The 26,644-nt window shown below is 34.9% G+C and overlaps 1 protein-coding gene across 1 annotated transcript in view; it reads left to right on the plus strand.

Moving 5' to 3' along the window:
- LRP1B (LDL receptor related protein 1B) overlaps window positions 1-26,644 on the plus strand; it is a 2,070,111-nt gene that overhangs the window by 918,543 nt on the left and 1,124,924 nt on the right. The window contains exons 4-6 of the mRNA XM_081584839.1: window positions 1,625-1,744; window positions 4,671-4,799; window positions 23,264-23,521. Coding sequence (XP_081440965.1) covers window positions 1,625-1,744; window positions 4,671-4,799; window positions 23,264-23,521 — 507 coding nt within the window. The remainder of the gene's footprint in view (window positions 1-1,624; window positions 1,745-4,670; window positions 4,800-23,263; window positions 23,522-26,644) is intronic.

A 26,644-nucleotide genomic window follows, 5' to 3' on the forward strand; every position in this document is an offset into this window, starting at 1 on the left:
ATCATTCTGTAAATTTTTATTATAAAGTGGAACAGAGAAATTGGGCAACAGTGACTAGTAGAGGAAGTGAGATCAAGCTTTTTTTGTTTTTAATAAAATTATGTTTGATGCTGAAAATGAGTTAATACAAAGGTCAGAAAACTTTCTGTAAAGGGATATAGCAAATATTAATATTTTAGATTTGGGAGGCCAACGACTCAACTAAGGCAACTAGTTGAGCTCTGTTTGTAAAAAGCAGCCATAGGCAATGTGTAAACAAATGACTGTGATTATGTTCCAGTGAAATTTAATTGACAAAAAGAGATGGAGGCTTTAATATAATTTGATCTAATTTGATCTTTGATCTGATATAAATTTTTAAAAATGATTATGAGAGGAAGTTGAGAAAAACTGAACTGATCCCTGAGTAAGTGAAAGGAGCAGGGATTTGTGCACAGGAATTGTGGTTGGAGCTTTAATTGTGAGTTGAACCAGATATGAAAGCAAGAAAGCCAATGTGAAGCATAAATCTGTGGAAATTTTCTGTTGATAGCCTCGATTTTCTCAGGAAAACAGAAAACAAGATCATCATTTGCAGGTGACCGTTAAGAAGGAGTTTTAAATTTTTAAGAAGTGATGCTGCATAAAATAGTTGTATAAAAGTTGAAAAGCAATGGGGCTCAGATAATACTATAAATAATTAATTTTTAGTAAAATAGAAAATTTTCAGGTTTGAATGTACTAGCTATTCTTTTACACTTTGGAGTTTTCATGTATTTTTATCAAAATTTATAATATTTCTGAAACACCAGCTAAGTCTGTAGCAGATATTTATTTTGAATTATTTAACTTTAAAACCTTTATTTTTCTCCCTATTGGGGGGAAAAAAAGAAATTGCCACAATCCATTAATATCCCTATTTTCAGACACCACAGTCAATCATATATTCTATCCATATACTTTTTATAGTTTAGCAAATCGTATTGATGTTAGAAATTATTTGTGCAATGAACATGCCTCTGCCAGTTCATCTCTGTTTCATGCATTTATCATATTGAATCATAATTTGCTCTGAGGTTTTGTTAACTTTGGTTTCAATGATGTATTTTTTTCTGAAAATGTTTAGATATAATGAAATATATTATGTCCAGTGTTTAATATTTTGCCACTAATGAAAGATAAATTATTGAAATGGAATATACTCACATTGATTGCTATGAAGGTTATACATGGATTACTAAATCAAAACAAGGCCACAAAAGATAGAAAATCAATGGATATGTCAGATAGGAAAGGCATAAATGGTGAAATCAACCACTGAGTTGACATTTTTCCTCTTGAAATAATTTAATTTACCAGAATTTGAAAGGATTTGTGACTTTGAACATACGTAATAAGGGGAAAAGTGAAAGACTGAACAGATTGATCTGAAGTTTTATTGACAGTACTTCAAACAAACGCAATCCAGAATATTTTAGGGGGAATCAATATTGTTTGTTTTGTAAACCAGTACAGAAACTTTCTAGGAAATATATCAAAGTTTTATTATTACAGTATGCACTGCATAAATATTAACATTTAAATTTAAATAGTATACATGTGTGCATAGTTATAAAGATATAATATCTTTGTTTTTCCTCCACAGAACTGTTGCCCAATTGCCAGCAGTTGAATTGTCAGCATAAATGTGCTATAGTCGGAAATAGTACAGTGTGCTACTGTGAGGATGGATTTGAAATAAAAGAAGATGGAAGAAGTTGTAAAGGTAACTATGACATGTTATTCTATTCAGTTTTATTTTAACAGAGGCTTAGTTAACAGAAATTTAATAAAATATCTTTGCACACTTACCATGTGCTCCACATAGTATTTATGTTCACTTTTTTGTTTCTTTTTTGAGAGTTTAAAGTTGGCTCTCCCCTCAGAACCACATATATAAACATTAGTATGTGTGTGTGTATCCACAATATAAAAACTTATTTTATATGGTATATAAAATCTATATAAGGAAAAACATAGAATATAGAATCTATGTATAAAACTGAGGAATATCTAGATTGTCAGCATCACTTATAAACAGAATATTTTCCAAAGAAATTGATGCTTTGCTCATTACTTTAAACCTCTGCTTTAATATTTTAACTTTTACCTTAACAACAGAATCTTAAAATTAGAAAAATCCTCAGAGAATATTTTTTAAAATCCTCATGACAAAATGAGAAAAGTGAGACCCAGAAAAATTAAGTGATTTACTTAAGTCTGCACCTCTTTTTAGTAAAATACTTTGGAACTAAAATGCAGATCTTCAGAGCCCAGGTATTCTTATCCTAGAGGCTCATTGCTTTATAATGTACATCTGGCTTAGTTTCTTAATTTAAATGTTCCTTGAGTACTCAGGAATTTTTTGCTTTTCCTTAGTAAACTCCTTTCTTTGCTTGGGGTCAGAGGTTGGGATTGAGAGTTCTATCCTTTTATCACTTGTTTGGTCTTCTGATGACCAGTCCCATTCTGTGATTATCTAATGGTCCCACCCTGAGTTACCTCATTAGTTTAGATTTGAGAGCATTTCAGAAGGCCTCATATAATTAACAAAAGCTACTTTGTATAACTCAGAAAATCACAAGGGTTAGAAACTCTGCCAGAAACTGAGAACAAAGACCAAATAGATATTCTTATTATACCCAGGCAGTTTAATCCACTTAACACTCTTCAGAGGAGGTTCATGGATTTCTCTTTCTTGCCTGCCTTTTTATTATTGGTATCCTGCAGGATTTTTCTATACCTGTTTTCTGACTTACCCTTTCTCTTTGTGGGATCAAGTCTCTGTTATTTTTTAAAATCTATTATCCATATGCTATTGATTCTGTGAAACTCCAAAACCAATCTCACCTTGTATTATTTACTTGTCCCATATTTCCTACTACTTATTAACCTTTACTCAAGGATGCTCTGCAGACATCTCAAATTAAATACATCGAAATCAAATTTAGTATTTCCTCCCATGATATTCTCTAAAGTGTGTGAGTGCATGTCAGTTATTTCTGTCTCTTTGCGACCCCATGGACAGTAACCTGCCAGGCTCCTCTATCCATGAAATTCTCCGAGTAAGAATATTGGAGGGGGTTGCCATTTCCTTCTCCAGGGGATCTTCCCTACCCAGGGATTGGACCTGAGTCTCCTACATTGGCAGGTGGATTTTTTACAATGAGCAACAAGAGAAACCATGGTATCCCCTGAGGGGGATATCAAATCTATATTTCTTATAAATTAAACCATCATTCACTTCCAACATATCCAATCTAGTCTTCACATGTTGTCTTTTTTATTTCTTAAAACATTTGAGTCTATTCCTTCTTCTCCATTGTTACTGCCACTATAGTTCAAAATATTATGACTTCTAAACACAATTTGTTTTATGAAATTAGCACATAGGTAATTTTCCAGGATTCTTTCTCTATATTCATTAATCCATTTTCATATGACTTTATTTAGTTTTAAAATACAAAGTAGATCATAAAACTCCTATAATTAATGTTTCCCCAATGCCTATACTGTTATAGCACTTTAGCATGCAAATAACTTCATTATCTCATCCCCAGACTGTTTTCCCAATATTACCTCTTACCATTTCACTTTATTTACCCTTATTCCACTAGATTACTTACAATTGTTTGAAATCCCTACTGTGTCATCCCAATGATATTTCACATGCTGTTTTGTTTAACTGCAATACCTCTTTCCATCTGATCCATTTTTATTTAGTCTGAGGAAATCTAAATCATCCTTTAATCTCAGCTCAGTATGAAGCCTTCACTTAACATCCCCCCTTCAATTCCAAGCAGGTTCATTTACCTCTCTCTGTTTCTACCATAACTAGACTGCCTTTATTATAAGTGAATGCATAGAAATGAGATTCTTATTTCACTAGACTTGTTTCACCTAGATGTTGAAACCATGTTTTATCAGTTTTAGTTTCTTAAGGGATTAGTATAGTGCTTGGTACACAATACAGACTGAATACACATTTGTCTAAATTATTAACTGACAGATTTTTTTTTTTTAATTTGTCTGGTTGGTGAAAAATCATTAGGTACCTGCTGCTTATAGATGCTTGGACAAGTGCTGGAGGAAAAAAGTATTGGGAGTGGAAGGAGTGAAGAAATAGGAGGAGGGCCATAGATATTAAAAAAAATAAGATAAAATTTTTCTTTTTGATGAATATTTTAGTTTTCTCCTTTTGATTTAGTGAAGGTGGTTTACATATCTTGCCCCAGAACTTTCATTTAATGTGTTCATTGAAAATTGTGTTTCCAGACTAGTTCTTTGTTAAAATACTGAAAAAGCCAGAATTATATACACTAGAACTCTTGAGCAAATATTCATCAGATTGCATGTAAAGCCTTTGCACAAATAGCCAAGGACTTTTAGCCTGGCCATCAAAAATGCAAATAAATTCTCCTTTAAAGTAAACAGCTTGATTTTAAGCTTGATCTTGTCTGTAACTCTTAAAATAATAATGAATTTTATGTTCAGATTCTGGTTTTGAAAAGATATGTTGGAGTTGGCTCTTCCTTAAAAAAAAAAAAATAGCCTATTTCCAAAGTCTGAGGAAAAAAAAAAATGTTTTCTTCAGGGGGAAAAAAGTACCCAACAATAAATCCCCTTAATAATGATCCCAATTTTCCTTTTAGATCAAGATGAATGTGCTATTTATGGTACATGCAGCCAGTCCTGCATAAATACGTATGGATCCTATGCTTGCAGTTGTGTGGAGGGCTACATAATGCAGTCAAACAACAGATCCTGCAAAGCCAAAAGTGGTAAGTTATCTATTTTTTGTCCTTCCAGAATTCATTTCCTGTTTGTAGTTCCTTTTCATTAGAAATGTCGTAAAGCAATATGACTTTGAAGAAATAGATTTTTCCTTCATTTTAATTCACTGATCCATACTTACAAATTCAGAGAAGTTCTTTTAGTCATCACTGATCACTACAAAACTCCTTGCATTACAGGAAGTTTATAATGAACAAAAAAACCTGTTCAAAGGAAATGGGTTAATTGATTTGAATTACTCCTCTCTCTCCTGGAATGTAGGATAGATTCCTAAATGGTTTCGGTGGTTTACTGCTTCCCTCTAAAATTCACGTATCACATAATAAAGTTATCTGTTAAAATATAAACCAGACCACACCATTATTTTGCTTAAAATCACCCAGTAATTTCACTTATGTTGAGAATAAAACCCAACTTCTCGCAGGACCTCTAAAGGCTAATGATCTGGTACCATTTAATTTTCATCTCATCTCCTACTACTTCTCCTTTTATCACACACCAGACAGCCTGGTTTCCTCCTCCTTCAGCCATTCTCTCTTTCCTTGAGGTCTTTTCATTTGCTGTTTGATCTGCATACAATGCTTTTCCCTAAAATAGTCACATTCTTATCATTCAAGTCTTAGCTAAAATGTCAACACTCAGAATGACCTCTGACCATTCTATTTAAGGGTGTGTACTCTCTCCAACACTATCTTATTTCCCAACTGTTCTTATTTATTCATACCTATTCTATAACAGGATGACTTTTCAGTTTTATTTTCTTTATAGCACTACCATTTGAAATGAACTTATTTATGTACTTGTTTACACAGAACAATATAAGCATTATGAGAGTACAGAACTTTTCAATTTTGTTTGCTGTTACTTACTCAGTTCTGAAAATTGCCTGGAACATGTAAGTATTCAGTGTGTATTTATGGAAGAAAGGGAGGAAGGAAGAAAGGAAAAAGAATTAATTGTTCCTTCTAATTAAGATTACTAAAACAGGTGTTGTCCTCTTAAGTGTTTTCATTTCATGTTTCAAAACTGCCTTCCCTTTATTTTTTACATGCATATAAAGCCTACATCTTCCACAGGGTGTTCAGTCTAAGTAAACCCTAAGTATTGTTGGTTTGCTAATGAGGTATTCTGGTGATGATAGGATAACACTGTTTTGTGTCTGTGTGTGTGTTCATGCATGAATTAGCTTGGAGACAATATATGAAAATATTATACATGGTATTCCATCTGGCATCTTCTAACTTCCTCCAAATTAGTTTTCATTTCATGCATTTTCAAATTATGATGTTTTGATAAATTAATCAATGTCCCCCTACTCCCTTTTATTAGCAACTGGGAAATTAGACATGGGACTGGGTTCCCTTTCCTGAAACTAAATTGAGCAAAGCATTGGATTTGCTCTGCAAGCTATTGCTGCTTCCCTTTACATCATAAACTCATGTTGCAATTTCAACTATTTCTCTGAGATAGTATGCTTAATGATTTACAAAACATATTTGTACAGAAAATTACCAAGAAAGGAACTCTTTTACTTCTTAGTTTCTTTCTTTCATTTGCTGACTTGGTTTATGAGGCCCTATTTATTTTCTAGTGTAATCCTCCAGAAAAAATAGGTCAAGTTATATGTTACTCTTTTTTTCCACCACTGAGAGTTCTGATTTAATATATTGACAGACGAAAGAAGTAGGCTTTTTCATTTATTGATCCACACAATATTGCTGTGAATACACAGGGAGAATGTTGTGTAATAAATCCTATTCAAAGAAGGACTTTCTTTCTTTCTACACGGACATGTTTCTGACAAAAAGAAATGTAACCAAAGAGGTCTGGCACATGATATTAATACTGCATCAAGGAGTTTGATGACTCTACCATTGATGAAGAAATATATAAATGCCTTCACTTCTAGGTGGTTGGCTTGATGATAATATTGGAGTATATAACTAAAACAATACACAGTTTTCATGGGAATGTTCCTGTGGCTTGTAATTGGGGAAGAATGAGTAATATAGTAAATGAGTACAAGTCTATGACATATACTGACTAGTTCTAAAAGTCACATGGATATTTAAACAATGCATTTGTATAATTAAAAAGAAAGGCAAGGATGGGATGATTTGAGAGAATAGAATTGAAACATGTATATTACCATATGTTAAATAGATCACCAGTCCAAGTTCAATGCATGAAACAACACACTCAAAGCCAGTGCACTGGGACAACCCTGTGGGATGAGATGGGGAGGGAAGTGAAAGAGGGGTTCAGAATGGGGGACACATGTACACCCATGGCTGATTCATGTCAGTGTATGGCAAAACCCACTAAATATAGTAAAGTAATTCACCTCCAATTAAATTAATGAATAAAAAAAAAAATCAAACCCAAAGACTACAGTAGGCAGCTAGAATTGCACACAAAAGGAAAGTTTTGCAAAGGCCTTACTAGATAATAGAAGGGAAAGCAAAATATCTGTGGATAAGTAGCCATTTATGTGAAGGCAGAGTGGCAGAGTCAGTGGGTTGGGAAGCTGCTGTTATGGTGGTGAACTAGCTTAGCACAAAATAAAACCACGATTGCTTCCCAACTAGTCACCCCCAAAGCTTGCCTGTGGAACATTATTTTCAATGTAATATTTGATAGTAATAAGAAAAATTAAGTTAATTGATTGTCCCTCTTTTGTAATATAATGACCAAATCCAAGTAAAATTCCAGATCCCTTTTAAGAAATGCTTCTAATAGGAGAGGGTATTTTAGTCTGTGTGACAGATGGAAGAAAAGATTAATATGAGGCAGGAGGCCTTTTCATATCTGGTAATCCATGCAGTACAGACAAAACCTTTTCTACACTTAGTAAGATTGACCTGATTACTGCAATATAGAATCAAATGTTTCAAAGTTGAGAGAAACTTCAAAGGTAACCTAGTCCAAGTATCTGTGTGATATCAAAATAGGTAATTCCCAAATGGAAGAAAGTCAACAATCTATGTTAAAAAAAAAAAAAAAACAACTTTAACTATGCATACTTGATATTACTAGGTAGGAGGAGGCATGCTAGAATGCGAATGTCATAATGAATTGTTCGTAACTTTAGAATGGGACAAACATTAAAAACTAGTAACTGTCAGGCATCTATAGGTATCCAGTGAGAATCCTGTATACCTTTTATATTTTTTGAAATCAATTCTAGTAATGACATCAACTCTGAACATGAAATGTTTTTCTTTGTTTATTCTGTTTTCTTTTTTAAAATTTAACTTTCTTTTAGCTTAGGCTGATTTTGTTGTAGAATTTTGTGTTAAATGTGGGCCCCCCTGGTTGATAGTGGGCCCATGCAGAACCTATGAGAGTAAAAATAATAGTTAAGGGTGTTTAATTTTCGAACTACTGGCAATTTTGAATGAACTGATGAGTTCAGTCTCCTCTAACTGTACTTTTCAATGTCCTCACCACTTGCTGAAGGCAAGTACTTACCTCAGCGTTCAGTTTCTGGTACCTGTAGGGCTTTACTGATTGCACTAAAGTAGCAGAAAAATAAAGAGCACTAAATAATTCTGTGTTCATCAGGGTAGAGGCACTGCCTTAAATGGTACCATGTCAGAGAGAAAGCATACCTCTTTGCCATAGAGGAACCAGAGTAGAGAGAGAAGAGAGCCTATTAAATAACCTTGGGGTTCTGTTACAACTTATGCATTGATATTCACTGATTTGGGTGAGGGTACAGAGAGACTTTTTAGGCAAAACTCTTAGTTGTTGCTCAGACAGTAAAGACTCTGCCCACAATGCTGGAGACCAGAGTTTGATCCCTGGGTCGGGAAAATACCCTGGAGAAGGGAATGGACATCCAGTATAGTATTCTTCCCTGAAAAATTCCATGAACAGGGGAGTCTGGTGGGCTACAGTCCATGAGGTTGCAAAGAGTAGGACGCAACTGAGCAACTAACACTTAGTTGTAAGAAAGACAAATTATAATACCTGTATAATCCATTAGCACACCTCCAAACAGAGTTAGAAATTGTTTCCATAGCATTTGCTTTCTTCAAATCCCTTAGGATTATACATTGGAAGTGACAAATAGATTCAAGGGATTCGATCTGATAGACAGAGTGCCTGAAGAACTGTGGATGGAGGTTCCTGACATTTACAGGAGGCAAGGATCAAGACCATCTCCAAGAAAAAGAAATGCAAAAGGGCCAAATGGTTGTCTGAGGAAGCCTTACAAATAGCTGTAAATAGAAGAGAAGCAAAAGGCAAGGAGAAAAGGAAAGATATACCCATTTGAATGCAGAGTTCCCAAGAATAGCAAGGAGAGATAAAAAAGCCTTCCTCAGCAATCAGTACAAAGAAATAGAGGAAAACAATAGAATGGGAAAGTCTAGAAATCTCTTCAAGAAAATTAGAGATACCAAGGGAACATTTCATGCAAAGATGGGCACAATAAAGGACAGAAATTGTATGGACCTAACAGAAACAAAAGATATTAAGAAGTGGCAAGAATACACAGAAGAACTATACAAAAAGATCTTCATGACCCAGATAATCATGATGGTGTGATCACTCACCTAGAGCCGGACATCCTGGAATGCGAAGTCAAGTGGGCCTTAGGAAGCATGACTGTGAACAAAGCTAGTGGAGGTGATGGAATTCCACTTGACCTATTTCAAATACTAAAAGATGGTGTTGTGAAAGTGTTGTACTCAATATGCCAGGAAATTTGGAAAACTCAGCAGTGGTCACAGGACTGGTAAAGGTCAATTTCCATTCCAATCCCAAAGAAAAGCAATGCCAAAGAATGCTTAAACTACTGTACAATTACACTCATCTCACACGCTAGTAAAGTAATGCTCAAAATTCTCCAAGCCAGGCTTCAACAGTACGTGAACTATGAATTTCCAGATGTTCAAACTGGATTTAGAAAAGGCAGAGGAACCAGAGACTGAACTGCCAACATCCTCTGGATCATCAAAAAAGCAAGAGAGTTCCAGAAAAATATTTATTTCTGCTTTATTGACTATGCCAAAACCTTTGACTATGTGGACCACAACAAATTGGAAAATTCTTCAAGAGATGGTAATACCAGACCACCTGACCTGCCTCTTGAGAAACCTGTATGCAGGTCAGGAAGCAACAGTTAGAACTGGACATGGAACAACAGAATGGTTCCAAATAGGAAAAAGAGTACATCAAGGCTGTATATTGTCACCCTGCTTATTTAACTTATATGCAGAGTACATCATGAGAAACGCTGGGCTGGAGGAAGCACAAGGTGGAATCAAGATTCCTGGTAGAAATATCAATAACCTCAGATATGCAGATGAAACCACCCTTATGGCAGAAAGCAAAGAGCCTCTTGATGAAAGTGAAAGAGGAGAGTGAAAAAGTTGGCTTAAAGATCAATATTCAGAAAACTAAGATCATGGTATCTGGTCCCATCACTTAATGGCAGACAGATTGGGAAACAATGGAAACAGTGGCTAACTTTATTTTTTTGGGCTCCAAAATCACTGCATATGGGGACTGCAGGCATGAAATTAAAATATGCTTACTCCTAGGAAGTTAAGTTATGACCAATCTAGACCGCATATTAAAAAGCAGAGACATTACTTTGCCAACAAAGGTCCATCTAGTCCAAGCTATGGTTTCTCCAGTAGTCATGTATAGATGTGAGAGTTGGACTATAAAGAAAGCTGAGCGCCAAAGAATTGATGGTTTTGAATTGTGTTGTTGGAGAAGAGTCTTGATAGTCCCTCGGACTGCAAGGAGATCCAACCAGTCCATCCCAAAGGAAAGCAGTCCTGAATATTCATTGGAAGGACTGATGCTGAAGCTGAAACTCCAATACTTTGGTCCCCTAATGCGAAAAACTGACTCATTTGAAAAGACCTTGAGGCTGGGAAAGACTGAAGGCAGGAGGAGAAGGGGATGACAGAGGATGAGATGGTTGGATAGCATCCCTGACTTAATGGGCATGAGTTTGAGTAAACTCCAGGAGTTGGAGATGGACAGGGAGGCCTGCGTGCTGCAAGCCATGGGGTCATAAGGAGTCGGACATGACTGAACAACTGAACTGAACTGATAATCCATAGTAGCACACCTCCAAATAATGTTAGAAATTGTTTCCATAGCAGTTTCTTACTTTGCAACAGTTGAAAAAAGAGAGAGATAAAATATATCTTCCTATGGCTCCTACTTCTAACTTCTATTATACTCTACTAATAAATAGTTTAAACTTTCCTTTTGGAATTTGGAGGAATCCTCCATGGTTTTCTGTCAAGACTGGATCTGCTTCTAGGGGGAATAGGCTGGTACTTGTATAGAAAGGAAAGAGCCCAGGAATTTAAAATTAAAAAAGAAAGAAAATGGAAGAACCCTTGTTCAGAGTATCATAGTCTCATCAGTCACTTGTGATGATTGAAATTCAGTTAGTAAAGCATAATTGCATTGCTGTCTTTTTTTTAATAATTACCCATATTAAAATTTAAATATTCCTAGAAAGGATAATATTAAGTGTTTGTAATTTTGGTAGTTTATGAAGCTACTGGGTCAGACCTGTTTCAGGCTACCATCTAGCTAAGAGTAGCTCCCTGCAGAATGATATGTAATTATGTCTTGACAGTGTGAAGATTTACTATTTAGCATTCTTACTATTTTTAGATAGCTCAAAGATTAGTTCCTGCACAGTTTGTCAATTCATTAAGGCATAACTGTGAATGATACTTGGTGACATGAACATATATGAGTAATTCTGAGCTAGGAGGAAGCCTTGTAGACCAAGAACAGCATAGGATCAAGATTTGTTGTTTTTCACTAATTCACGTATGCATGGAGAAAATGATGTACACTACGGTAAGCTGTAAGTGACAGAGAAATAACAGTGTCTGGAACAGAGTGTATTCTGGGTAAAAGTTTGTCAGATGTTTTAAGCAATTTCCTAAACATTCAGGAAGCAGAATAAGGGTACTAGAATATTGAGGATCAATAAAAGGAAAGTCAAAGAGATTCAAAGGGTAACTTACTTAAGTTCAGCATCACTTTTCTTTTCTTTTTTTTTTTTTTCTACTCACACAACTGTTAATGAGCCCTCCAGTATTGAGGTATAAAACTCCTCATGAATATTCTATGTCTGTTTTTGTTATTTTTAAAATTTTACTTTTTTTTTCTCAGCTGGAGAACATCAGTTTCACAGTCTAACACTTTTCTTGATATCTTAAATCTTCTTTCCAGCAACAAAATTGCAAGATAGATAACAATCTTACCTGCAATGTTTTTCATGTGTCATGACACCTTTGATTTACCCATGACTAAAAAGTATATTTGACACAGAAAAAATGCATATCTTCCATTTTTCTTACCACTTAACATCTTAGCTGCAATATAGCTGCGGATGTCTTTGTTTGGATATTAAGAATTACATAGCGACATTTGTGGGCTTTAGATATGACAATCAATAAACTTTGTTTTCACAAATGGCACAATATAAACTGCAAATTTCTGTCACTGCATTTAATTTATGTAGACTAGCTATTGACCTATTATTGAAATCCCTAACACAGAATATGTGATAGATCATGTAATGTTCTACAGTTAACTCCCTTTCTTTGTCTTAAAATTGGACCCACAAAATGAAAAATAAAAAGAAATGAGCCACATTTGAATTCATAGAAATTACAGATGGTTTAATTTTAAGATTAGACTTGGACAGACTTCTCTGGTGATCCAATGGTTAAGACTTCACCTTCCAATGCAGGGGTTACAGGTTCAGTCCCTCATCTAGCAACTAAGATACCACATGCCTCCCTGCCACAAAGCCAGAACATAAACAAGAGAAGCAATATTGTAACAAATTCAATAAAGACTTTAAAAAACAGTCCACATCAAAAAAATATTTAAAAAAAAGGTTAGGCATGGATATATAATTTTTTTATATTGCTTTATTTAAGGAATGTAGAAGTATAGAGTTATTGAAACCCTCAGAAAGCCAAAGGTTAAAACCTAATGAAAAAAAAAGTTTTTAATTTTTTTTTCTAATTAATCAGAAAGTTTTTTTTTCAGAGAGCCTTCAAGGCATTTCCTCTGTATCAGTTGCAGCCAACAATGTACTGAATAATAATGGCAGTTAGAGAATCTCTCTTGACCACTGCTCCCCAGAATTCATACTTGCTCTTGACTTTGATAACTCATATTCTGCATATTCTCCCTACTTAAGCTGCTTAGAGGCATTTTAGTCCTAAGAAGAGAAAATCCACTGTATTGAATGCATTTTTAAATGTGTGTGAGCATTTCTTCTTAGCGCTAGGACTCACATAGCCTCCATTTTTGCTTTGTGTGAAAGACAATACTTGCCAAGTTATTAGATAATTTATATCTTTACAGACTTTAGAGTTTTAGAACAACATACCATCAAATCACAAGGAATATATCGAGTAAAGTATCTAGAAGCTTGGTATATAATCACCATTGAGTACTGAAAACCCATCTGTCTTTGTAATAGCAAAGTAGAAAATTGTAATCTTAATAAATACGCGCTATGTATTTATACCTGTTGGCAGCTTCGTCAGAAACAGTGAAATAGATTAAATGACCTTTCCCTCTTCCACCTCTAGATAATGAATTTTCATATGTCTACCTCCTTCCTCCTTACTCGAAGATGATAATCTTTCATATTCCCCTGAGGAAAAAGAAGCAGTCAAAAAAGAATTTTCTTTTTCACCCTGAACTCTCCTAAATCTAACAATCTGTCTAAATCTAGAACTATTCACTTTTTCTCTTATTTGAATGGAAGGACAAACTGACTTTGTTCCTAAGGCCAGTCCCTGTAATTGTGCGTCTGTACCACCTTTTCTCAACTGTGTAAGAGTTAGACTCAGACAGTCGCTTCTTTACTCTTTAAATCATCAATATTCTCTTTTCTCCTGGATTACGCCCATCAGTATACAAGGATCTTGTAAAGAGGCTGTGAAATAACTTCTGTAATAACTGTATTCCTCTCCAGCTACCACTCCATTTTTCTTTCCCCATTGTGCAAAAAGTATGTTGTCTATTGCCTCCTCTGTCCTCAGTGAGTCTTACATTCTTATTACTTACTTACACCTCTATTGCCAAAGTTACCAGTGACCTCCAGTTGCATAATTATTCAGTTATCAGTCCTTAGCACACAACTGATCTTGTCTCCTCCTTGAATACTTTCCCTTTTAAAGAGTATATTGGTGGAGTTCTCTTATTATTAATACCTTACTGTGCATTTTTTTGCTTGGTTTATTTTGCTGCATAATCCTCATTTTGCCAGTATGTTTTGCATGACTCAGTGTTCAGTGCTTTGGACAAGTTCTCTTCTTCTATTGATTTCTTAAGGCTTTCATCCTGAATCAGGACTTTAAAAACACATCCTTTTCCATGGTTTTATTAAACATCTAGAGACTGGGACTTGCAGGTTTTCATCTCCAGCCCTACATGTTAGACCTACTTGTTAAACACCAAACTCACTTAAATACTGAGATCCAACGTAATAAGTCCATTTGGATATTTAATGGAAATATCAAATTCCATGTTTCCCAAGCTTTTGATGCTCTGCCCTAACAACGTTTTCTCCAATGATGACCATCTTGCTAAATGTGAGCCTTTTCACTCAGTTGTCCAAATCAAAACACTGTAGTCACCCTTAACTCCATTCTTTCTCTCAGACTCTTTATTTTAAACTTTTCAATATATTCTGAATTGGACTACTCTCTCTAAAGAACAGTTTGAATCCGTATTACCACCAATGCTTTACTTTTCTTTGTAGAATTTAATACTGCCAAAAAATACTAAATAGTGTTTGCTTGCTTACTGACTTTTTCCTCCACTAAAATGTAAATTCCACAAAAACAAAAATTTTATTAATTTTGTTAACTGCTGTATCTCTAGCATTTAGACAAGTGCCTGACAGAAGTGAGTTATGCTCAATAAATCTTTGTTAAATATATTATTAAATATATGAACACTGAGAGAGTATTTTCTTTTTAGGAGACAGAAGTGGCTTTTTTAAGGACCCATGTTTTCAAACTGGAAATATTTTAAAGCCATTTTGAAATAAGCCAATATATTTTACTTGTTGAACTCAATCATTACTGGTTTATATGTTAGAGGGACAAGTCTGAGTTGGAAAAAATGTATTTCTATAGCTAAAGAAGTGTCTGTTTGCCACAGTTAGAAAGGTGACTAGGAGAATCAGAAGTTGCCATAGGACACTCCTCAGTGACTAATGTGAATTAACCATCCCTGGATTGTCTGCTAATTTTGATATTAATTCAATAACCTAAAATTTGAATGAATTGTTCTTTGAGATTTACCAAAATGATCTTTCAGTTTAATTATATTTATACTTTAATTAAACTCAGTATAATTAAATGTATTTGATTTTCCTGATTAAAAATAATAATGCATTATTTAACATTATTTTATTTATTAAAATATACTATCATTCTTAAATTTAAAAAATTCAGTAAAGTATCTTTAAATATAGTGAGAATTGTAACAAGTAAGGTCTTCAGGTAATAGGAGAAATACTTCCTTGATCTGATAGATCAGCTCTTTATTAAGAAACAGGGATATTGTGAGAGCTACTAATTTGCAAAATGAGAAGCTCTTTTTTTTATGCACAGTATATTATTGGTTTTAATTGTTTTTTGGAAAATGATCCTTATTCCCCTAAAACAGCATATTCCATTGCTTCTCAATCATCTTCAGATTGAAATATCCTCTGTGTATAAGTATTTTGCTAATAATATCCAAATAACAAAAAGGTTATATTGTTTTAGTCTATAATTCAGCTTGATTGATAGTTTACCTGAGTGAGTTTTGGCAATGCCCAAGAGAGGATTGCACAATACAGGACTGGCCTAACATGCCAACACCAAACTCATCATCATTTCTTAAAACTGACTCTACTTTTTTTTTCCCCCAGTTTCACCCTGTAACCCAAATTGCAAATCTCCACATCCTCCTTCCACATCCATCCTTCCACATCCTATTACCTACATAAAACAGTCACTACAATTTAAAACTTCTACTTTATCACACTAAACTGTCTCTACTTAAGAATAAAATATCACCCATTTTAGGTTCTTATGACCTATTTTCTGAGAAATTAGAAGAGCATTTCTCTGTTCAGGAATCCAGCTATTGTACCTGTGTCTACAAGTTTTTTTTTTTTTTTGAATAATCTTGGGTTATTGTCCTTATAATTAAAAACATAAATACCTTTCTTTATAAAATAAAAATTAAAAATACAATAAAAAAAGCATTTTCATCCAATCAAATGATAGTTTAGCATGTGTGAAATCTAATGTGCTCCTGAACCTCTGAGGATTCTTAAGGCCTTACATCTCTCCACTGGACACTGCTTCCAATAGGAATGTTGGCACATAATCTTTCTTTCCGCACTGCATCAATCTAAAAGGATACAGAAACGCCTTTTCCTTTTACCTAATGCCTTTCCAACCTCACTCCACAATACTACACCAAGGCAATGTAAAATAAGACTTTTACAAACTACCTTCCCATCTGACATGAGTTATGTTACACCACTTTAAAAGTAAAAACAAGTTTAAAAAGTTAAATGGGAATTACATCTATCCCACTATATTCTACTTATCCATATTGTATTCCATGTGTCATTTCCCAAATGCACCCCAAATTAAAAGCAAGTTTATCACCTTGACATTAAATGACCTGTGCAGTGTTTCCTCAACCTACTTTCTCATTTACTACAAGGCCTATGAGAGTTTGAAGCTAGTTCTTTTTACTTAGTAGCTTTGTGATCCTAAGCAATTTACTTAAACCCTGAATAAACTTATTTTCTTACCTATAAAATGTAAATAATATTAACACCTGATTCTTAGAAATATTGTGAGCATACAGTAAATGAGTAAATCTGAAGCATATTATACAGTGTTTAGCTCCTAAAATATGCTCAAAAGGGTTAACTGTTTTTATTATCATGATGAAATACTTTCACCACTAATATATGTTCCACCCTCAGAAACTGAAAAACTTAAGTCAGCATTCCAACATATCTTAGTCTTTCCCACATCTTTGCTTTTGTGCAAAACTTTTTGTTTCACCAGACTTCCTTTTTTTCTTCTTTTTTTGTAAAAAATAATTCTCTGTACATCCAATTCCTGTTCATCCATTAATGCACAGCTGAAATCAAATGTCATCATCATTAAGGAACTTCTAACTCTGTTTAACAGACACATCTTCATACATTTGTGCTGCTATAGCAAAATACCACAGACTGGGTAACTTACAGATATGAGAAATTTATTTCTCACAGTTCTAGAGGCTGGAAGTCTGAGATCAGAACACCAGCATGGTCTGGTGAGTGCTGTCTTCTGGGATGCAGACGTGTCCAATCTTCACATTGCAGAAGGCCCTAGAGATCTCTCTAGAGCCTCTTTTATAAGGCAGTAATCCCATTCATTTGGGTTCCTCCTTCAGAATGTGAGCAGTGCCCAATCCACATCAAAACTGTCACCTTGAGGGGTTAGGACTTCAACATATGGATTTAGGGGAAACGAACATTCAACCATAGGAAGATATATCTAACCATTCTTTGGAATTCAGTGTTACTATACAAGTTTGATGAAAGGCACCAAATCTGACTTCAAAAATATAGATATTTATACTTAATTACACTTATTTTTTCTATTATATTGTATCTTCTTGAAGACAGATGATATAGATATTTCTGCTTAATTATACTAATTATACTTAATTTTTCTATTAGATTATATATTTTTTGAAACTGGACTATCCTGCTTCATATACTGGTTGAAATGCCTTACATCCATAAATTCAAAAAATTAAAATGAAAAATACAATAAATAAAACATTTTCATCCAGGAAAATAGTAGTTTAGCATAAATGCATTATGACAATTAAAGGTAGTGCTAAGATAACTTACAGTATATTGCAGTAATTGCATTTTTTTGCTTGGGTCAATACTGTTTTTAGTGCCTTTTAATGTTTCCACTTTTGATTCATGTTTTAATTTTCCTTCTGTAAAATGTGATAAAATAGTTTCTTCTGACATATGGCACAGCGTATACTTATTCTAAATATCATTCAGTTCACTCAAGAGATTTTTCCATTAACACAATAGTTAAGGAAAAGAGAGAAACAAATGTGGCCATATATGTTTTGGAAATTAAAATATTTCAACCCTGTATCTTTTTTTTCCACTTAGATGGTTAATTTTATCCACATTTTTAGTTTGGCTTAGTTGACTTTGATCTATAATTTATTATACTATGTGAATAATACTTTTCTATCTTTTTTTAACTAGATAATCTCCTCCTAGTATTTCATATTCAAATTTTTCTGCTCATTGCATAATTTTAGAAGATTTTTTTTTAATTAGGTATTTTTATGTAGATTGTTCTTCATTTTGTTGCATATAGCTACAGTTTATATCCTATGAAAAGTGACCGTGTTGGTCGCTAAGTCATGTCTGACTCTGAGACCCTGCGTACTGTAGCCCACCAGGATCCTCTGTTCATGGAATTCACCAGGCAAGAATACTGGAGCGAGCTGCCATTTCCTTCACCAGGGTTCTTCCCACCCCAAGGATCAAACCCTGGCCTCCTGCATTGCAGGCAGATTCTTTACCTTCTGAGCTAGCAGGATTCCATGAAGCTTTGCAGAACTTTCTATTACAAGTTGCTAGCATTCTTCTCGGAGAAAGCAATGGCACCCCACTCCAGTACTCTTGCTTGGAAAATCCCATGGACGGAGGAGCCTGGTAGGCTACAGTCTATGGGGTCGCTAAGAGTCAGACATGACTGAGCGTCTTCACTTTCACTTTCCCTTTCATTCACTGGAGAAGGAAATGGCAACCCACTCCAGTATTCTTGCCTGGAGAATCCCAGGGATGGCGGAGCCTGGTGGGCTGCCGTCTATGGGGTCGCACAGGGTCGGACACGACTGAAGCGACTTAGCAGCAGCAGCAGCATTCTTCTCATTACATCTTATTTATAAGCCTTTATATAGTTTCTATAGGATAAATTCAAATTATTTAAATTCTTCTTTAAATTATTTTAACTTTGTAAAAATTAAAAACCATTTCATAGGGCTAAATGGATTACAATTTTCCCTTTTCTCACACTTTAGTCCCACTATCTTAATTTGATATACTTTACATGGAATTTATTATTTACCCTTTTATTCAGTTGAACTTCAGATTCTTTGTTCTTTCATCTTTAACACAGTAAATATTGAGAGATATCTACCCAGCTTCATTCACTGAAGGTAACTGCTCACAATTATAGGATTAGGTAAGGGAAATCTTTTTTTTTTTTTAATTAGTTTATTTATCTATTTTTTAACTTTACAATATTGTATTTGTTTTGCCATACATTGACATGAATCCACCATGGGTGTACATGTTTTCCCCTTCCAGAACCCCCCTCCCACCTCCCTCCCCATCCCATCTCTCCGGGTCATCCTGGTGCACCAGCCCCGAGCACCCGGTATCATGCATCGAACCTGGACTGGCGATTCGTTTCACATATGATAATTTACATGCTTCAATGCCATTCTCCCATATAATCCCGCCCTCGCCCTCTCCCATAGAGTCCAAAATACTGTTCTATTTATCTGTGTCTCTTTTGATGTCTCACATACAGGGTATAACTAGATAATGCTTGTGATTATATATGCATATGCATACATTTGTCATAAATATTTATTATGTTTGTCTTTATTTTTAAGTATATGAATCCATAATTCCAATTACTTAAAATGAAGCCAGCTGAATTAATATTTTAGAATCAAATGGAAGAATTAATTAGAATTAAAAGTATGTTTAAATGAAACATTAAAAAATGTTTCATTTCCCTGTGAAAACATATGTTTAGTACCAGCTATATGTCAAATCATATCATTATAAGTATAAAAATTAATTTTTATTATATTCTTGACTATGAGAAGAGAAGGATATGTTTGCAAGAATGTGGTTATAATGGCTTGGAATTTACAGGGGTATGTTTATGAATCTAGTCAAATTAGATTTTTCATGTTTCCAAGTTTTTCTTTTTAATTCACAGCTTTCTAATCAGTTTTCAAAGATTATGGCACTGATTAATACACCATGATAAGAAAAAATCACTTTCTGATTTTATACATGTCTATAACTGTTTGAGAGACAAAATATTCTTTTTTTGTGCTATTGACATATAGGGGTCGGTAAAGAGGATGAAGACAGTTTTCCTCCTTCAACATGAATCAGTTGAAAGTCTGTTGCAGAGATTTTTTTCAACCTAAGTCTTGATTCTCTAAGTTAGAATATTGATTGAGTACTTTCTTGTGTTTCAATCTCTTCTATTAAGGTTGATATTTATTACTTCTCATTAAGTATTGATGTATAAAATCTTTTGACTTAAGTCATCTGATGTGTTTTCCAACTGTTCCTTTGGGGAAACTATTTACTGACTCTAAGTGTGGTATCTGATTAAAGCACCACATTCATTCTGGTCAGTCTGTTATCCTCATCACCCAAGCTAGTGATAGTTTTCAACTTGCAAGTGGAAACACCTGGTAATAATGTCCACTGGAGATCTATGCAGTTCAGGTAGAGACAAATAACTTGCCAGGCTTATGCCAGCTTTCATCAGGAAGTAGAAAATAAAAGACTTATATCCTTAGTCCATGATGATTTTTGGGGGTTGTTATTGTTCAGTAATTTCCCCCACTTCCATATCAGGCCTTATGTTTTATTTGTCTAAAGAGGGAAACCATAGATAATATTTAGCAAAAACACGTGTGTATCACTTCACTAAAGTACATCACAACTAATATAAGTATCCTTTCTCCATTATGTAATTTGAATTTTTAAAGTTACCATTATTATATCAAACCACATCAATTTACAAAGCATCTGCTGCTGCTGCTGCTGCTGCTAAGTCGCTTCAGTCGTGTCCGACTCTGTGTGACCCCGTAGACGGCAGCCCACCAGGCTCTGCCGTCCCTGGGATTCTCCAGGCAAGAATACTGGAGTGGGTTGCCATTGACAAAGCATCTGACTTTCTCTTTATTGGTGTTCTGTTTATCTGAAGCTTTAAAGTCAGTGGTTGATATGCTTTGCATTAAGATAAGCAACTGATTCATTCAAAAAGCAGCTACAAAATGCAATAGATTGATTAGCTGTGTCAACTAAGCATTGCCTGTATTGACCATTGATTCATTTTTTATCTCAGTGTCTCAAGAGAAACTCGGTGTTCCTTCATATTCCAGCCTCTCTCAAAAAATGTCAATGACATACTTGAATTTGCTGACTAGTAGCCAGTTTGGAAATTGTTGTCTACATCTTGGCAATGTTAGTTCATTTTTGAATGAGAAGCTATTTCAAAAGAGGTCATTTCAGTTGTCAAATGAAATGTTAAGCATTAACATTAGTGTTGGTGCATCTTTGCTAACCAAATTATTTTGTAACATTGCACAGAACATTTCTAAAGAATTCTACTATGTAAGTGTCCCATGCGTCCTTCGACTAATTCAGAATTTGTAGTAAATGATCAATAGGTTCCAGACTTTTTATAAATGCTAGAGATATAGCAGCAGAAATAGAAAAATAATGCATCAGAGAAAGAAATATGATATATACAGTGTTTGGTAGTGATGAGTGAAAAATAAACTTGGGGATGACTACAGAGAGTGTAAAAAGTTGTAGTTTGTTTTTTTTTTTACAAGGTAAAGTGGTAAAAGAGTCCTAACCGGAAAGGTGCCATCTAAATAACGCCCAGAAAGGATGTCAGCATGTCATGTCAGCCATTCCAATATATGATGATTATTCTAGAAGGAAAGAATAGCCTCTGGGATGCCATCCAGAATCTTGTTCAATGAGCAGTAAGAAAGTCAGTTTGTGTTGAGTAAGAGTGAGAGAGTGGTAAAGAGATGAAGGAAATGAGGTGAAATCCTAATGAGAAGACACATCACATAGGGCTTATAGGCCATTATAAGGCTTCGGCTTTGACTTTGATTGAAATGGGAACCCTTTGAGGAATTGGGCAGAAGAGTTACTTGATCTGCCTTCACATGTTAAAGACAAAGCTGGCTATTGTATTGAAGAAGAGTCAGGAGAAGGAGGAGGGCATAGAGGAAAGCAGAGAAACCAGTTGGAATTGTTATGATCTGGTTGAGAGGTGTTGGCAGCTTGGGGCAGGATGTTAGTAGTAGGCACTGAGAAGTGGTGGGCTTCCTGATAGGTTTGACATCAGAGCCCAAGATATTTGTTGACACATTGGAGGTAAGGCAGAGAAAAAGGAGTTGAAAATTCCCCCTGTTCCCTATTTAGAACAAAAGCTACTCTGAATGGAGTTAAACTTTCAACAGTGATTTTTTTTTTTATGGAATTTTACTGTTCAGTTCAGTTCAGTTCAGTTGCTCAGTCATGTCCAACTCTATTGCAACCCCATGGACTGCAGCACGCCAGGCCTCCCTGTCTATCACCAACTCCTGGAGTTTACTCAAACTCACGTCCATTGAGTCGGTGATGCCATCCAACCATCTCATCCTCTGCCGTCCCCTTCTCCTCCAGCCTTCAATTCTTCCCACCAGCAGGGTCTTTTCAAATGAGTCAGTTCTTCGCATCAGGTGACCACAGTATTGGAGTCAGCATCAGTCCTTCCAATGAATATTCAGGACTGATTTCCTTTAGGATGGTCTGGTTGGATCTTATTGCAGTCAAAGCAATTTTACTGTTTGCTTTATATATTAAAAAAATATTGAGATTCTGTTAAATTCAAACTTATCTAAAACTTACCAGTCTTACCTAGAACAAGCAAAGATATATTCCAAAAGTTGGTGTTGGACAAATTTCTTTTACCACAGGATCTTATATTCCTGACTATAGAGAAGGAATGTGGAAGGAAGTGGTGCAGTGACCGTAATCTAGTCACTAAGAAAATGTTTGATTGTTTAGCTCCTGGGGTCAGTCAAGGAGCCAGTGAGGTTGAAGTCACAGGAGCCTGTGAGCTTTACATGTTTTGTTTTAGAGAATCTATTTTTGACCTCATACAGCCACCTCAAAAAAGTGTGCTCTTGCTCACAAAGCAAGTCTGCAACATTGTATAGATAGGTCAATCTAGATCCATATCATTCCTAAGAAAAGCTCTCATAATGTTTCCTCTATTTGCCAGCATTGAAAGCAAATAACATTATCCTCAGATTTGAAGAACACATTATGACTAAGAAAATCAGGAATGCAAATACTCAGTGGACTATGTTGTCCTTAAAGAAGTAAAATGTTATGGTTACTGGAGCATGTATGGATTACTAATAAAAACTTTTTGAAAGCATTTTTTTTTTTAGTTTTAAAGATACATTAAAAAGATAGAACTGACTTTAAATGAGTAATACAAAATTATCCTAAAAATGTGGCTTTTACCCAACTCATTTTCCTCTTTCTGTCTTATTCCAGAACCTACAGACAAACCACCTTTGCTATTAATTGCAAATTCTGAAACAATTGAGATTTTCTATCTTAATGGAAGTAAGATGGCAACCCTGAGCTCGGTAAATGGAAATGAAATTCATACTCTGGATTTTATTTACAATGAAGATATGATTTGTTGGATTGAATCAAGAGAATCTTCAAATCAACTCAAGTGTATTCAGATAACAAAAACAGGAAGATTAACAGATGAATGGACGATCAGTATTCTTCAGTCCTTCCACAGTGAGTTTCAAATTATCTTATACGCCATCCTTTAAGGATTTCATTTACAGACCAGTTGACAGGATTCTTAGATTTCCCATAATAGTTACTGGCTTCTAGAAAACTATCTATGCAAATATGAATGCACTTAAATAAGTGTATCCCCTGCATGTTTTGCATATACACACATAAACATAGAATTGCACTGTTATATAAGCAATACATTGAAGGGTTAATTTTAATTATTTCTTTAATGCTTATTACAGTATCACCTAGATGAGAACTATGACTTTTCACTGAATGATAATTTACAATGTGTGATAGTCAAGGTGGGAATAAAAAACAACAACAAAAAACAAGAAACAGAGTCAATAATAAGCTCATCAACTGTAGTATTTGTTAAAATACCTTGAAACTATTAATTTTATGCTAATTGGTAACAACTACCTGTGTTTGTTGACTTTTTTCCTAGTAAATCAGAGTTTTTCTGCATCATCTTCCAAGAGCAATTTGTAATTTGTGATTCACTTGATTTCTCATGTTGGATATTCACAAACTAGTACCTATCCTTTTCTTTCTATATTTCACCTTGTCTCTCTCTCTCACACACACACACACACACACACACACACACACATTCTCTCTCTTTTTCTTACTCTTCTGCTCTCCCCCACCCCCACACACATGAGAGAATAAAAATGTATTTGTGCTTGCCTGGGAAACCATATGCATAAGAATTTCAAGATGTGTCCATTCATTTTATGATGTACAGAAAAATACTCATTTTTACAAATTATACTAACTAAAAATTGGAGTGTGTGCTATGTGTGCATGCTAAGTCACTTTGGTTTCTGACTCTGTGTGACCCTGTGGACTGTAGCCCACCAGGCTTCTCTGTCCATGGGATTCTCCAGGAAAGAGGAGGTTGCCATGCCCTTCTCCAGGGGATCTTCCTGACCCAGGGATTGAACCTGTGTGTCCTGTGTCTCCTGCATGGCAGACAGAATCTTTACTGCTGAGCCAACAGTTGGTAGAGAAATGAAAACAATATACAATCAAGTTAAGGAGAAAAAAAAAAAAGAGTACTGTGGTAGAGTAAATGCAGTTTTCAGATATAGAACATTTAGTGTTTGAATTCAATAATCTTATTAATGTTTGTGATATACAATTAAAGGGATTAGTAAATGATCCTTAGTAAATGTAAGAAAATATTACTATGTAATGTTTGATAATTATGATTAGATTAAATAAAAGCAGTGGCAAAGACTGTAAGAAAAATGAAATATGAAGTGAACAGAAGTAAATGTTGAACTAATAGAATATAGCATTTTGAAGATTGTCGTAACATAGATAGAACAGTTGGTAAGGTTGTTTATTGTGACAGTGGACCAAATATGCCTAGTGAAAACAATGGGCACTGTCTCTTGTGAAGATTCTATGGAGAGATGATAATTCATAATAAATAGTAAAAAAGTAGCGATCATAACACAAGGAATCCTTCTATGTGATATGAGTATTTCAGACTTTGGCTTAGCCAGTAGTTGGAATCATTTGAACAAAAGACCATGATTTCTGCCATGTTAGTGATTACCTCAACTAATCCAAATGTGTTTGTCCATAACAAATGGAATACTGGCAGTCAAATAGATAGAATATTCCCTTAAGTTGTCATGTAAAATTATTTTCCAAGTGTACTTAATTAACTGCTTTTCTATATTTAATATAAAATCACTGCAGATGGTGATTACAGCCATGAAATTAAAAGACGCTTACTCCTTGGAAGGAAGGTTATGACCAACCTAGATAGCATATTTAAAAGCAAAGACATTACTTTGCCAACAAAGGTCCATCTAGTAAAGGCTATGGTTTTTCCAGTGGTCACATATGGATGTGAGAATTGGATGGTGAAGAAAGCTGAGCGCTGAAGAATTGATGCTTTTGAACTGTGGTGTTAGAGAAGACTCTTGAGAGTCCCTTGGACTGCAAGAACATCCAACCAGTCCATCCTACTAAGGAGATCAGTCCTGGGTGTGCATTGGAAGGACTGATGTTGAATCTGAAACTCCAATACTTTGGCCACCTCATGCAAAGAGTTGACTCATTGGAAAAGACCCTGATGCTGGGAAGGTTGGGGGCAGGAGGAAAAGGGGACGACAGAGGATGAGATGGTTGGATGGCATCACCGACTCGATGGACATGGGTTTGGGTAAACTCCGGGAGCTGGTGATGGACAGGGAGGCCTGGCGTGCTGCGATTCATGGGGTTGCAATGAGTTGGACACGACTGAGCGACTGAACTGAACTGAATTGGATAATAGGAGTAATCCTTTCTTTAATAAGTATTTTTCAAGCAACCTTAATAGTACATCTCAAATTGGTCAAACAATCATACATTAGAACATTTGTAGAAAATAATTAATACATTAGCATGCAATTTATAGATAATTCTTGGCAAATTAAAAAAATTAGAGATTGATTTTGTTAGGCAGTTCACTAAACTGATGAAAAGAACATTCATTTTGAACTATAGAAAATAAATGCAATGGAAATATTTTAATTAGAATAAATAATTGTTAATGAAGTCAGATTTAAGCCATGCAGTCAGTCACTTTAGAAAAGCGTGATTAAATATGTGGAAGTAAGTCATGGGACAGAGGTGTGATCAGGGCCGGGCTCCTTAGTCATTGCTTGTAAGCCGTGTATTTTATCAGCTTGTCACAGAACAGTTTCCAGTGGATGTAATGGGCTCTGCATTCATCATAACAGTTTGTGAGTTGATAATGAAGTTTGAATATTTTTTGCATATATAATTACATAAAAATCTCTTCACTGTATAAGCAAAAATAATGACTTGATGGGAGTATGCCTGAATACCTGTCACTATCCACTGTTCCTGAGATTCTCTGTTTAGGTTCTCAGCCCTCATTATCTTTAGATACTTTTCTCTGAATTTAACTCAAGAAAACATTCTTTTCTGAATAAAATAAAAAATTTTATTTTTCAAAGGAAAACTGTGAGGTGAGTCATAAAGAACATTGGTAGATGCCAGGAGCCTGGTGGGGCAGGGAAGCAGAGAGTTAGTGTTCAATGGGGACAGGGTTTCAGTTTAAGAAAGTGAAAAATTGGGGAGACGGATGATGGTGAG

This window comes from Giraffa tippelskirchi, chromosome 3, assembly GCF_054371585.1.
Source record: "Giraffa tippelskirchi isolate mGirTip1 chromosome 3, T2T-mGirTip1v1.2.pri, whole genome shotgun sequence".
In the NCBI taxonomy this organism is placed as follows: domain Eukaryota; kingdom Metazoa; phylum Chordata; class Mammalia; order Artiodactyla; family Giraffidae; genus Giraffa; species Giraffa tippelskirchi.